General features: G+C 63.9%; 1 protein-coding gene across 1 annotated transcript; it reads right to left on the bottom strand.

The window, feature by feature from the left end:
• Nucleotides 1-1,472: 1,472 nt before the first annotated feature.
• Nucleotides 1,473-8,668, bottom strand: EFNA1 (ephrin A1). The gene is made up of 5 exons (XM_069878873.1): nucleotides 8,549-8,668; nucleotides 5,166-5,461; nucleotides 4,700-4,765; nucleotides 3,940-3,990; nucleotides 1,473-2,933 (listed from the first exon to the last, which is right to left on the bottom strand). The coding sequence occupies exons 1-5, from the start codon at nucleotides 8,650-8,652 to the stop codon at nucleotides 2,818-2,820; spliced, it is 633 nt and encodes a 210-aa protein (XP_069734974.1). The 5' UTR covers nucleotides 8,653-8,668; the 3' UTR covers nucleotides 1,473-2,817.
• Nucleotides 8,669-14,866: the final 6,198 nt, after the last annotated feature.

The following is a 14,866-nucleotide window of genomic DNA, read 5'->3' as shown; positions in this document are numbered from 1 at the left end:
GGACCGAACGCACTACCGGGGAGGGACCGGACACCGGCCCCGGGGCGGCGGGGACAGCCCCCCCCCCGCCCCAAGGCCCTGCACCCCCTAAATACCTTGGGTCCCAGCCCCCCTGATCCCTGCACCCCCAGGATTCCCCCCCGCCTCCAGGCCCCTGCACCCCCGAGACCCCAAAGGCTGGGGGGTGTCTCCCCCCAGGACCCTGCACCCTCTAAATACCTTGGATCTCAGCCCCCCCGGGACACTGCACCCCCTCAAATGCTGGGGGTCCCGGCCCCCCAGACCCCAAATTTCAGGGGTCCCACTCCCCCCCAGACCCTGCACCCCCCTAGACCTCAAATACTGGGGATCCCTCCCCCCACCCCAGACCGTGCACCCCCATGATTCCCCCAACCCCCCCGACCCTGCACCCCCAGACCCCAAATGCTGGGGTCCCCCCCCCCCCAGGACCCTACACTGTCTAAATACCTTGGGTCCCAGCCTCCCTGGTCCCTGCACCCCCCAAATGCCGGGGTCCCCCCCCCCGAATTCCCCCCTCCCAGGACCCTGCACCCCCCCTAGACCCCAGTGCTGGGGGGTCCCATCCTTCCCCAGTCCCTATAACCCCAAAATCCCCCTCCCAGACCCTGCACCCCCTAAATACCTTGAGCCCCACCCCCCTAGGACACTGCACCCCTCAAAACGCCTGTGGTGTTGTGTGTCCCCCCCCCAAACCCCAAATGTCTGAGGTCACACATCCCTGTGATCCCAAATCCCTGAAATCTCACCTCCCCCTCCTTCTTCTCCCCCCTTCTCTGCTCCCTGCACCCCTTGTGCCCCACAACCCCGTGATCCCAAATACCTGAGATCCCACCTCCCTCCCCCCCCATCCTGCCCCCCCTCCCAACTTGCACCCCCAATATCCCACATCCCTGTGATCCCAAATGTTTAGGTTCACACATCCCTGTGATCCCAGCTCCCTGAGGCCCTGGGACCCCCCTCAGTGGGGTCCCCCTCTCTCCATATCCCTCTCATTCTGCATTCCCAGTGCCCCCCCCCCCACTAATCTCCTGGGGCTTAGCCTGGCTGTCTCCCCACCTAACCCTGGGGGCTCTGCCCCCCCCCCCCACACCCCTTCCCCCCAATCCTGGAATCCCCCCCAGGCCTGGAATCTCATCCCCGATCAGGGAGGAGACCCCCAATCCGCTGGAAGGGCTCCCTCCATCCCCCAATCCCATGAGACAGTAGCTTCCCCCCCCCCCAAAAAAAAAAATCCCCTGGCAGGGCTTTGTGTCACCAGCTCAGCAGATAAAGCCCCCTGATAGCGCTGTGGCACTTTTCCACTTCAAAGCCCTGTGTAAACACCAGCCAATTAATTAATTAACCAGCACAAATGCCCCACATGGGCCAGTCCTCCTTCTTCCAAGGCCAGTCTGGCCCCACAGCCCCCCCCCCCCTTCACCCCCCACCAGCCCCAGGCGCTCAGGTTGGTCTTGGCTATTTATTCCAGTACAAAAACTCCAGTGTTTGAAAATTGCTGTACAGACCAGGGCAGGCAAATCAACCCCAGGGGGCAGCTGGGGGGGGTCCCTCCGGCACCCAGCACCGAGGGGGGGTCCAGGGGGGGCAGCTCCATTACTCCTCTGGGTGGTGGGATGAAGGAGGGGGAAGGGGGAGCAGGTCCTGTCACCCCCATGTATGAAGGGATGAAGGATGGGGAAGAGGAACATCTCCCCTCACCCCCATTGGCAGTGGAATGGACGGGAAAAGGGGGAGCAGGTCCCATCACCCCCATTTGTGATGAAGGATGGAAAAGGGGAGCATCTCCCATCACCCCCATGTACGAAGGGATGAAGGATGGGAAAGAGGAACATCTCCCCTCACCCCCACGTGAGGTGGGATGAGGATGGGGAAAGGGGGAAGCAGGTCCCGACACCCCCATTTGTGGTGGGATGAGGATGGGGAAGGGGGTGCAGCTCCTGTCACCCCCATTGGCAGTGGAATGGACAGGGAAAGGGGGGAGCAGGCCCCATCACCCCCATATATGATGAAGGATGGAAAAGGGGAGGAAATCCCGTCACCCCCATGTGATGAAGGATGAAGGGATGACGATAGGGAAAGGGGAGCAGGTCCCATCACCCCCATGTATGATGAAGGATGGAAAAGGGAGAAGGTCCTGTCACCCCCATGTGTGATGGGATGAAGGATGGGAAAGAGGAACATCTCCCATCACCTCCATGTGAGGTGGGATGAGGATGGGGAAAGGGGGAGCAGGTCCTGTTACCCCCAGGTGTAGTGGGATGAGGATGGGGAAGTAGGGGGTGTTTCCTCCAGCTCCGCTGGCTCGGGCATCTCGAGTCCAGGCTCCCAGAGCTGGTGACACCAAGGGACCTGGTGGCACCCAGCTGGCCCCAGGGCCACCACCAAGTCCCCACCTGCAGGACACATCACAGCCCAGCCCGGAGAGATGCAAGGGCGAGCCCAGCTCTTGGGGTGGGGGTACCAGCCCCCCGCTCCCCTCCAGTCCAGGGCTGGTGCTCGGTCTCCAGCTGCAGAGAGCATCCTGCCCGTGAGTTCCAGGGAATCCAGGGCAGCTTGAGGGCTTTGGCTGCTCAGCTTCGCTTTGGACCCTCTAATACTGACAAATCCTTTCCGTTCCCAGTTGTGTGCAGCGCAGGTCACCCCAGTGAGGACACAAGGACCACGGGGGTCGCAAACATCCCGGCTCCAACACCAGCGGCCGCAGCCTTAGTCCATATACGGGGGTAGGAGTTGGACTCGATGATCTTTGTGGGTCCCTTCTAGCTCTGGACATTTTTGGATTCGGATCCGAGTGGCTCACAGCCCCTGAGGCACCAGGAGGGGCAGGAGGATGCTGATGAAGGTGATGGGGCTGCTGCTCCGTATTGCTGAGTTCTGCCCCACGCTCCTCAGCACGTGCGCAGCCGCATCATCTGTGGGGAGAGGAATCACAGAATCACCAGGTTGGAAAGGACCCACCGGATCATCGAGTCCAACCATTCCCATCAATCACTAACCCATGTCCCTCAGCACCTCGTCCACCCGGCCCTTAAACCCCTCCAGGGAAGGGGACTCAACCCCCTCCCTGGGCAGCCTCGGACACTGCCCAATCACCCTTGCCATGAAATATTTTTTCCTGATGTCCAGCCTGACCCTCCCCTGGTGGAGCTTGAGGCCATTCCCTCTCGTCCTGTCCCCTGTCCCTTGGGAGAAGAGCCCAGCTCCCTCCTCTCCACAACCTCCTCTCAGGGAGTTGCAGAGAGCAATGAGGTCTCCCCTCAGCCTCCTCTTCTCCAGGCTAAACCCCCCCAGCTCTCTCAGCCGCTCCTCTTCTTCTCCAGCCCCCTCCCCAGCTTCGTTGCTCTTCTCTGCACTCGCTCCAGAGCCTCAACATCCTTCTTGTGGGGAGGGGCCCACAACTGACCCCAGGATTCGAGGAGCGGTCTCCCCAGGGCCGAGGCCAGAGGGAGAAGAACCTCCCTGGCCCTGCTGGCCATGCTGGGTCTGATCCAAGCCAAGATGCCCTTGGCCTTCTTGGCCACCTGGGCCCCTGCTGGCTCCTGTTCAACCAACCCCCCCAGGTCCTTCTCCTCCAGGCAGTTTCCAGCCAGACTTCTCCTAGGCTGGAGCTGCTCAGGGTTGTTGTGCCCCAAGTGCAGGACCCGCCATTTGGCCTCGTTAACCCTCCTGCCGTTGGTCTCAGCCCATGGATCCAGCCTGTTCAGATCCCTTTGGAGCCTCCCGACCCTCCAGCAGATCCAGCTTCCACCCAGCTCAGTGTCATCCACAAACTTGCTAAGGGTGCAGCCTAGGAGCTGTGAGCATCCCTGCTGTGCCCCAAACCCACCATCGCAGCCCCCAACCTTGCTGCCCCCCCATTTTGCTGCCCCCCAGGAGTGCACTTTGGGCTCAGCCCCACGCCCGCAGCCACCAACCTACCTGCCTGGATCCTCCCTTTCTGGGTAGAAGCCGGGGCAGGCGGTGCCTGAGCTGCAAAGCAAACACAGGGTCAGGCAGGGAGGGGCAGCACCCTGACCCCCCCCACAACCCCGGGACCAGGTTTCACCCAGGACCGGGGCCCCCCCTGAAGCCACCAGCACCTTTCCCAGCAAAGCCAAACGAATCCACACCCCGGGACTGGCAAGAGGCCACACTTGGCCGTGACTCAGCTCCGGAAAGGCCAAGCAGGGCACAGAAAGGGGGGTGTTTTACCACAAAGGGGGCCAAAAAAGCCCAAATTATCAAATATCAGGTGATTTTAGCCAAAAAAACCACCATAAAAACCCAAATTCCCGAATACTCTGCAAAATCCAGGTTTACTCGAGGACTTCTAGCGTCAAACGCAATGAGCATAAAAGCCCAAACTCCCAAATACTCCATAAAATCAAGTTTTACTCAAGTTATTCCATCAAGAAAGAAAACAAACAATGAGCAGCGATCAACAAGAGCTTTAAAGGCACCAGGTCTGATCTTTGCCACAAGAGAATGAGTAAAGCGATTAAGAAAGAGACAATCATCAGTTTCTTTCCCATCATCATCATCACAGTTGCCAGGTCCCCTTTTTTCCCCGAGGATCTAGAGCAATTGGGGTCCCCACGGGTAGGTGAGGTTGCCCCCCCAGCACTAGGAAGGGTTTAGTTTTTAGACCATTGACCAAATAACTCGGATCACCCCAAAAATAATTCCAGGTGATACTCACTGCCCTTGCCGGCCACTGTCACCTTCAGCTTCAGGCAAGCTTCACCGTGGTGGTGGATGGGCTGGGCTGCAGGGGTGGATGCGGGTTAGGGGGGTGGGGGGGGCCTGGCAGGGACCCCAACCCCGCTGCAGGGACCCCAATCCCATTGCACAGACCCCCAGCCCCATTGCAGGGACTCCCCCAGCCCCATAGATATTGTAGCTGTGCCTTTCCTTGAACTCTTTGTGACTTAGGGGAGCGGGGGGATTCCCAGCAGGGACCCCAATCCCATTCCAGGGACCCCAATCCCATTGCAGGGACCCCCAACCCCACTGCAGGGACCCCCAACCCCACTGCAGGGACCCCCCAGCCTCACGGATTTAATAGTAGCTGTGCCCCTCCTTGAGCTCCTTCTAGGCTAGGGGGGTGGGGGATGCCCAAGCAGGGTCCCCAGCCCCATTGCAGGGACCCCCCCCCAGGCACTCACAGATGTAGTAGTAGCTGTGCCCTTCCTTGAATTCCTTGCCCAGTGAGAAGGGGGTGAAGCGCTGGAACTTCTCCGAGAACCTCTCGGGGCCGTGTAGGGCGCTGGGCTTGTTGCATTCCCAGCGGATCTGCTCCTTGGAGCTGGGTTTGCAGCTCTGGTAGTCCTCCAGCTCCACCAGGTAGAGGGTGTAACGCTCCATCACCTGGGGGTCCACGCTCCCCTCCTCATAGTGCGGGCAGATGATGTCCAAGTAGTCGTTGAGGCGCAGCTCAACCGTGTAATCGCTCTGGAGGAACCTGAAGCAGGAGGGAAACGGGGATCTTGGCATCTTGGCTTGGATCAGCAGGGCCAGGGAGGTTCTCCTCCCTCTGGACTCGGCCCTGGGGAGACCGCTCCTCGAATCCTGGGGTCAGTTGTGGGCCCCTCCCCACAAGAAGGATGTTGAGGCTCTGGAGTGAGTCCAGAGAAGAGCAACGGAGCTGGGGAGGGGGCTGGAGAAGAAGAGGTGCTTCTATGATTAGCTCCAGGAGAGAGAGGTTTGGGTTGAACCCCCTTTTCCTGCACCCCAAAACCCCCACGCTGGTTAACGATGCTGAGGGAGAGCTGCCTCCCCCACCTTGGAGCTCCTTGGAGCTATCATGGGTCCACCCTTCCCTTGGGAGAGTCCCACAGCACCCAGGTTGGCTTTGGGGAGGGAAAAGCCCCCCCCCAAATCAGCCCCCACCCCTTGGCTGGGGGGTGCACCCCCTTTTCCAGGGCTCCCCCATGCACCAGAAGCTGGGGAGCAGGGAGGGAACACGCTGGGACGCCTTCTCCCTGCCCCATCCCAGGTCAGAAGGCGTCAGGAGCTCTCGCCTCGGGGGGGGGACAGAGCCTGCTGCTCCCCACATCCCCTCCCGGGGCGGGGGCACAGACAGACAGACAGACAGACAGACTGGCAGGCAGCCGGGGACCTCGGTGGGGTCCCCTCCCCTCCCCAGCTGCGATGGGAGCCCCTGCTCCTAACCCCCTGCCCTACAGCTCGGGGGGGGGGGTGGGGGGTGTCGTCCTACAGCTGGGGGAGGGCGGCACCCCAAACCTGGACGGTTGGTGTCTGGGTGTAGGGGCACCCCTAAACTTGGGGGTCATGGCCCGGGGGGGGGGCATCCCAAACCTGGGGAGCTGGATTCTGGGTGTAAGGCACCCCAAAGCCTGGGGGTCACAGTCAGAGGGGGGCACCCCAAAGCCTGGGGGGCGGCTGTGGCCTGGGTGTGGGGCACCCCAAAGCCTGTGGGACACCCCTACAGCCTGGGGGGGGGGCTGGGGCTTGGGTGTGGGGCACCCCAAAGCCTGGGGGTCACGGTCAGCAGGGGGGCACCCCTATAGCCTGAGTGGGGGGACTGGTACATGTGTGTGGGGCACCCCAAAGCCTGGGGGTCACGGTGGGGGGGACCCCAAAGCCTGGGAGGGGAGGCTGGTGCTTGGCTGTGGGGCACCCCAAAGCCTGGGGGTCACAGTCAGAGGGGGGCACCCCAAAGCCTGGGGGGCGGCTGTGGCCTGGGTGTGGGGCACCCCAAAGCCTGTGGGACACCCCTACAGCCTGGGGGGGGGTCTAGTACCTGGGTGTGAGGCACCCCAAAGCCTAGGGGTCACCCCTACAGCCTGGGGGGGGGGGGCTGGGGCTTGGGTGTGGGGCACCCCAAAGCCTGGGGGTCACGGTCAGCAGGGGGGCAGCCCTATAGCCTGAGTGGGGGGACTGGTACATGGGTGTGAGGCACCCCAAAGCCTGGGGGTCACGGTTGGGGGGGGTGGGGGCATCCCTATAGCCTCGCGGGGGGGGCTGGTACGTGGGTGTGGGGCACCCCAAAGCCTGGGGGTTGTGTCCCCAGGTGAGACCCCAACAGGCTGGGGCTCTGGTGCCAGGGATGGGGGTCACCCCGCAGCCCCCCCCCCCAGGCTGTGTCGGTGCCGGGGGTCCGGGGGGGAGGCTCCCTGCCCCGGTCCCAGCCCCCCCCCCCCCCATCCTGCCCGGGGCGGTGGGACCGGGGCCAGCCCCGTGTTTGTCAACAGCGCTTCCCCGAGTCCCGGCGCCGCCACCATCCCCCCCCCCCCCGCCCCGGCGGGGAAGGAAGAGGCCCCGCTCGGCTCTGGGAACGGAAAGGGCCCCCCCGGTGGTCCCGTCCCCTCCCCCCCCCCAGCCAACCCCGCACCTGGACCAGCCTCCGGGGTTAAACACCGGGACCACCCCCCCCCCACCTCCCTGCTGGGGGCTCAGCACCGGGACCACCGGGGCTGAGCACCGGGACCGAATGGTGCAGCGGGATTCAGCTCCGGGACCGAACCGTGCACCGAGCTCAGCACCGAGACCGAACCGTGCACCGAGCTCAGCACCGGGGCTCAGCACCGGCACCGCGAGGGTTAAAAACCGGGAAAACCCCCCCCATCCCGGGGCTCAGCACTGAGACCGTGGGGGTTAAACACCGGGACCCCTCAGCCCCGGGACCCAACCGGGCGCTCAGAACCGGGACCGAACCGTGCAACGGGGGCTCAGAACCGAGCTCAGCCCCGGGACCCAACCGGGCAACCGGAGCTCAGAACCGGGGGCTCAGCCCCGGGACCCAACCGGGGGCTCAGAACCGAGGGCTCAGAACCGGGCTCAGCCCCGGGACCCAACCGGGACCCAACCGGGGGCTCAGAACCGGGACCCAACCGGGGGCTCAGAACCGGGACCCAACCGGGGGCTCAGAACCGGGACCCAACCGGGGGCTCAGAACCGGGACCCAACCGGGGGCTCAGAACCGGGACCCAACCGGGGGCTCAGAACCGGGACCCAACCGGGGGCTCAGAACCGGGACCCAACCGGGACCCAACCGGGGGCTCAGAACCGGGACCCAACCGGGGGCTCAGAACCGGGACCCAACCGGGGGCTCAGAACCGGGGGGCTCAGCCCCGGGACCCAACCGGGCAACCGGGGGGCTCAGAACCGGGACCCAACTCCAAGACCGAAACGTGCCCCGGGCTCAGCCTCGGGATTCACCTCCAGGACCAAACCGTGCACCGAGCTCAACACCGGGATTCACCACCGGGACCGAACCGCGCACGGGGGCTCAGCTCCGGGACCGCTGGGGTTAAACACCGGGGACCCCCCCCCCCCCAATCCCTCGCTGGAGCTAAAAACCGGCCCCATCGCCCCGTGCACCGGGCTCAGCCCCCATCGCCGGGGTCGGGGGTTCAGCCCCGGGTCCCGCACCGGGAACCCCCCCCCGAGTCTCACACCGGGACCCCCGACCCCGGGTCTCACACCGGCTCTCAGCCCCGCATTCCCCTCCCCTCGCCCCACGGAGGCTCCGTCCCGGGACAAAGGGCTCCGTGCGCGCCCTCGGGGCTCCGGTGGCGGCGCTTACCGGGGGTTGGAGCTGTTCCAGAAGACCGTGTGGCGCTCGGCGGCCGCCCCCCCGCAGCACCAGGCGAGCCCCAGCAGGGCCAGCGACACCCCGAGCCGCTCCATGCGCTCCGCGGGGCGCACGCTCCACCGGGACGGTGCCGCTCCCCCCACCCCCCTAACGCCTTTAAGAACGGCCCCGCCGCCGCCCCGCCCCGCGCACCGGGGCCCGGACACAACAACAACACGGGACGGGGCGGAGGGGGGGCACCCGGCACCCTCCCGAACCCACCGGGACCGGGGGAGGCACCTGGGATCCCTCACACCCACCGGGACCGGGGGTGGCACCTGGGACCCTCCCGAACCCACCGGGACCGGGGGAGACACCGACACCCGTGTCTCCCCCACCGGTACCGACACCAACACCTGAGACCCTCCCTCACCCACCGGGACCGGGGGAGGCACCTGGGATCCTTCCCGAACCCACCGGGACCGGGGGAGGCACCTGGGATCCCTCACACTGACCGGTACCGGGGGTGGCACCGACACCCGGGACCCACTGGACCCACCGGTACCGGCACCGACACCCGGGACCCACCGGTACTGGTGGTAATGATTGTGCCCCCCCCACCCCAAGGTTTAGGGGTGCCCCCACACCCAGGCACCACCCCCTTAGACTATAGGGGTGCCCCACTTGGGCCACGAGCCCTAGGTTTAGGGGTCCCCCTTAACCATGACCTCTAGGTTTAGGGATGAAGCCAGACACCACCCCCTCAGGTTGTAGGGGTCCCCCCAACCATGACCTCCAGGTTTAGGGGTGTCCCCTCGCTGGGCTCTACCCTGCATGCATTGTCCACTCTGCAGGCGTCCCTCACCTCGCATCCTTCACCCCACACGTCCCCTGCACACGTCCCCCACCCCAAGTGCCCCTCACCCCACAAATGTCCCTCACCCCATGCGTGTCCTGCACCCCACAAATGTCTTCCACCCCGTGTCCTGCATCCTGCATGCATCCCACACCCTGCACGCATCCTCCAACCCGCACACATCCCCCACTCCATGGCCACTGCAGATGGACCCTGGTTAGCCCAGATGGACCCTGGACCAGCCCAGATGGACCCTGGTGGCCACCCTGGGGGGACCCTGGCCACTCCAGACAGACCCTGGGTGCCCCACATAGACCACGGCCTCTGCAGATGGACCCTGGCCACCCCAGATGGACACTGGTGGCCACCCTGGGTGGACCCTGGCCACTGCAGACAGACCCTGGGTGCCCCACATAGACCACGGCCGCCCCAGATGGACCCTGGCCACCCCAGATGGACCCTGGTGGCCACCCTGGGTGGACCCTGGCCACTACAGACAGACCCTGGGTGCCCCACATAGACCACGGCCGCCCCAGATGGACCCTGGTGGCCACCCTGGGTGGACCCTGGCCACTCCAGACAGACCCTGGGTGCCCCACATAGACCATGGCCACTGCAGATGGACCCTGGGCCACCCCAGATGGAGCCTAGTGTCCCCCACCCTACGTGCATCCTGCACCCTACATGCATCCTCCAACCTGCACGTGCCCCCCACCCCATGTCCTGCACCCTGCATGCATCCTACCCCCTGCACACGTCTCCCACCTCACGTCCCGCACCCTGCATCCATCCCGCACCCTGCATGCGTCTCTCACCTTGCATCCTTCACCCCACATGTCCCCTGCACCCTGCACGCATCCTCCAACCCGCACACTTTCCCCACCCCACACGCATCCCCTACTCTGCTCCCCCATCTCCATCTGCTCAACAGTGTGAAGCTCCCCCTGCGCCCCAGTCTCTGAGTGGGGGCTGTGGGCTGCGTGGGGAGGCGCGTGGCAGCTGCTGCTCTGCCCCCAGCATCCATCCATCCATCCATCCATCCATCCATCCCTCCATCCCTCCATCCCTCCATCCATCCATCCATCCATCCATCCATCCTCGTTAAGGCCCCGGTGAGAGCGACGCTTCGCCCGCCGTCTCGTGAAGCGATAACTCAGCCGCATTTGCAAAACAACTTTCCTCTTGTTTATTACATAATGATCCATTGATTGTGGGTAATGTTGCATGCCCGCCGCTGCAGCCGTGCGAGGAACGCTCCTCTGGCATGATGCAGCAGGGCTCGGGCAGGTAACCAGAGAGCAGCTGAAGGCTCCGGTATAGAATCATAGAATCATAGAATCACCAGGTTGGAAAGGACCCACCGGATCATCGAGTCCAACCATTCCCATCAATCACTAACCCATGTCCCTCAGCACCTCGTCCACCTGGCCCTCAAACCCCTCCAGGGAAGGGGACTCAACCCCCTCCCTGGGCAGCCTCGGACACTGCCCAATGACCCTTCCTATTAAAATTTTTTTCCTGATGTCCAGCCTGACCCTCCCCTGGTGGAGCTTGAGGCCATTCCCTCTCGTCCTGTCCCGACAACCCGGAACAAGCCAAGGCTGGAGGGTGCCCCGTGACCTCCCCATGCTGGTTCCGTGGTGGGATGGAGCCTTGGTTGGGACAAGGTGACCATCAGGATGGGTGCATGGCCACCTGCTCACGGTCACGTCCGTATCACCTGGTGCATGCGGGGTTAGGGACACCCCCGGGTGACGGTGGGACAGGGTGCAGGCAGGGCTCCTGCGCCGGCTGGAGCTTGCAGGACAAAGGTGAAGGCGTTTTGCGCTGTAAACACACACAGCGGAGGAGCGTGGGGCAGGTGGGGCCGGCCAGAGGCCGCCGAGGCTCGTGACAAACCACTTGTGGTTTCTTGGCTCGGGACACCCAGCTGCACCCCAACCCCTGCCCGGGTTGACGTCACCGGTGTTGGGGGAGGAAGAGGAGCCGTCCAGTCCGTGGCCGAGAGCGAAGGCCGCGGTGACGTGAGGCGATGCCTGCGTGCAGGTAGGCACGGCCCCAACGCTGGGCTGCGCGGGGCAGAGCCGCGGCCCCGAGGCTGCCCGGCCACGCCAGGTCCTTACACGTTCGGCCAGAGAGCGGGATGCACCCAGCCCTGCCTGGGGACGACGCTTGCTACCATGTGGTGATGCAGCATCTCACGCCACGTGCCCGCTCCAGGCACACATATTGTACCCAGAACCTGCTGTCAGGGCTGGAGGAGCCCTCCCAGCACCCCAAGGAGCATCCGAGCATGACTCGGCACTGGGGAGACCGCTCCTCAAATCCTGGGGTCAGTTGTGGGCCCCTCCCCACAAGAAGGATGTTGAGGCTCTGGAGCGAGTGCAGAGAAGAGCAACGAAGCTGGGGAGGGGGCTGGAGAAGAAGAGGAGCGGCTGAGAGAGCTGGGGGGGTTTAGGCTGGAGAAGAGGAGGCTGAGGGGAGACCTCATTGCTCTCTGCAACTCCCTGAGAGGAGGTTGTGGAGAGGAGGGAGCTGGGCTCTTCTCCCAAGGGCCAGGGGACAGGACGAGAGGGAATGGCCTCAAGCTCCACCAGGGGAGGGTCAGCCTGGACGTTAGGAAAAAAATTTTCACAGGAAGGGTGATTGGGCAGTGTCCGAGGCTGCCCAGGGAGGGGGTGAGTCCCCTTCCCTGGAGGGGTTTAAGGGCCGGGTGGACGAGGTGCTGAGGGACATGGGTTAGTGATTGATGGGAATGGTTGGACTCGATGATCCAGTGGGTCTCTTCCAAGCTGGTGATTCTACGATTCCCAGTGCTGGGGTCCCAACAAGGGCTCCTCATTGCCTTGGGGCAGCAGGGCTCGAGGATCCCTGGTACCGGCGCCCCAGGAGCCTCCTGGATGCTCCGGGACTGCCACGCTGCGCCCTGCCCGAGGGCACCTAGCGGGATGGGGCTGGGTGGCTGGTCCCCACCAAGCTGGCAGAGGTGCCGTGGGAGCAGGGCCAAGGTGGTGGCAAGCGGTAGGAGGGATTTGGCAAGCGGAGGTTGCCGCGCCACGCTGTGCCAGGGCGGCCAACGCCACCCCCTGCTCCCTGCCATGAGGCACTGGCCGTGCCGTGCTCGGCTGCTCAATGTGCCACGTGTCACCAGCACAGACCCACACTGAGAGAGGGGGTCTGGGTGGTCCCTGGCAGCCAGTAGCCAGAAGAACATGGACCTTGGCAGTGCTGGTGGCCACTCCAGACAGACCCTGGCCACCCCACACAGACCCTTGTGCCCACCCAAGATGGACCCTGGTGGCCACCCCCGACAAACTCTGCGTGCCCCAGACAGACCCTGGTTATGCCAGACAGAACCTGGCCACCCCAGACAGACCCTGGCCACCCCAGGTGGACCCTGAGCCACCCCAGATGGACACTGGTGGCCAACCTGGGTGGACCCTGGCCACTGCAGACAGACCCTGGGTTTCCCACATAGACCATGGTCACTGCAGATGGACCCTGGCCACCCCAGATGGACCCTGGTGGGCAACCTGGGTGAACCTTGGCCACTCCAGATGGACCTTGGGCCACCCCAGATGGACCCTGATGGCCATCCTGGGTGGACCCTGGCCACTCCAGACAGACCCTGGGTGCCCCACATAGACCATGGCCACTGCAGATGGACCCTGGTCACCCCAGATGGACTCTGGGCCACCCCAGTTGGACACTGGTAGCCACCCTGGGTGGACCCTGGCCACTCCAGACAGACCCTGAGTACCCCACATAGACCATGGCCACTGCAGATGGACCCTGGGCCACCCCAGATGGAGCCTGGCCTCCTTAGGTAGACCCTAGCCACCCTGGGTGGACCCTGGGCCACCCCAGTTGGACACTGGTAGCCACCCTGGGTGGACCCTGGCCACTCCAGACGGACCCTGAGTACCCCAGCTAGACCATGGCCACCCCACGTAGCCCATGGCCAACGCGTATGGGTGCCACGGCGAGTCCCCAGGGATGGGGATCTAGGGCGCGATCCTCAGCCCCACAGTGGGCCAGGCCTGCGGGAGCGCGAGTGGGGGACGTGGGGAACCCAGCGCTTGCTGGGAGCACTGGGAGGACCCGTCTGACAGGTTCACCAGCTCTTTCCGCACCCAGACAAGCCCGGGCTGGTGGGACGCCCAGCCACCACCCTGCAGCGCCCGATGGGGTGCGGGGAGCGCAGCCGCCTCACTGCGATGGCTGCAGGGACGCTGGAAGAGGGGCTGCAGCCCCCCCAGTGCCTCACACTAGGATGGTTGCCCCCCTTCTGGGGGCACTGGGGGCCCACCCAACCCATGGGGTGCAGAGTCAGGACACACACAGCTCCAATACTCTTCCAATTGTTGGACTCGATGATCCGATGGGTATTTTCCAACCTGGTGATTCTATGAGTCTATGATTCTATGCCCCACCAACACCCTGCAGGCATCACCCCATCCACAGCAGCCCCCCAGCAACAGCGTCCTCCCCACCCAAGGAGGGTCGTGGCCCCTCTCTTTGAGGGGCACTGGGACCCCCTTGCTCAGCAGGGCCCACACGGCTGATGCCCTGCACCCAGAGGGGCTTTGGGGCTCCGGTAGGGCACCCCACTCCTCCAATACCCCACCAGCACCCCCAGGTGTGACCCCACCAGCAGCAGATGCCCTCCCCACACATCCCATTGTCTCGCTGGAGGAGCCAACGGCGCAGACAGACGCGTGTCACATCCCTCCGACACCGGCAAGAGCTGGCACGCCGGCAGAGCCAGACACGGGGATTCCCACGGCCCCCCCGGCACATAGAATCATAGAATCCTGGCATGGTTTGGGTTGGAAGCGACCTTAAAGCCCATCTACTTCCACCCCTGCCATGGGCAGGGACACCTCCCACTGCATCAGGGGCTCCAAGCCCCATCCAACCTGGCCTTGAACCCCTCCAGGGATGGGGCAGCCACCTCTGCTCTGGGCAACCTGCGCCAGGGCCTCCCCACCCTCATTGTGATGAATTTCTCCCTAATGTCCAATCCAACTCTTTCCCCTTCCAATTTAAAGCCGTTCCCCTCATCCTATCACTCCAAGCCCTTGTAAAAAGTCCCTCTGCAGCTTTCCTGTCCCCTTCGGGTTTTGGAAAGTCACTATAAGGTCTCCCCCATGCAGCCAGCGAGCATGGCGAGGGTTCCCGTGTGCCTACTCTCATCTCCACCATACAATCACAGAATCATCAGGTTGGAAAAGACCCACCGGATCATCAAGTCCAACCGTTCCCATCAATCACTAACCCATGTCCCTCAGCACCTCGTCCACCCGGCCCTTAAACCCCTCCAGGGAAGGGGACTCAACCCCCTCCCTGGGCAGCCTCGGACACTGCCCAATGAACCTTTCCATGAAATATTTTTTCCCAATGTCCAGCCTAAACCTGGATGCCGCACGCCACCGTGACGGTCGTCATTCTTTTTTTTTTTTTTAATCCTTTTA

The sequence above is a fragment of the Phaenicophaeus curvirostris genome, chromosome 29, assembly GCF_032191515.1.
Source record: "Phaenicophaeus curvirostris isolate KB17595 chromosome 29, BPBGC_Pcur_1.0, whole genome shotgun sequence".
Taxonomy (NCBI): Eukaryota; Metazoa; Chordata; class Aves; order Cuculiformes; family Cuculidae; genus Phaenicophaeus; species Phaenicophaeus curvirostris.
The sequence above is the reverse complement of the archived record's forward strand: the minus strand, read 5'-3'. Positions and strand labels throughout refer to the sequence as shown.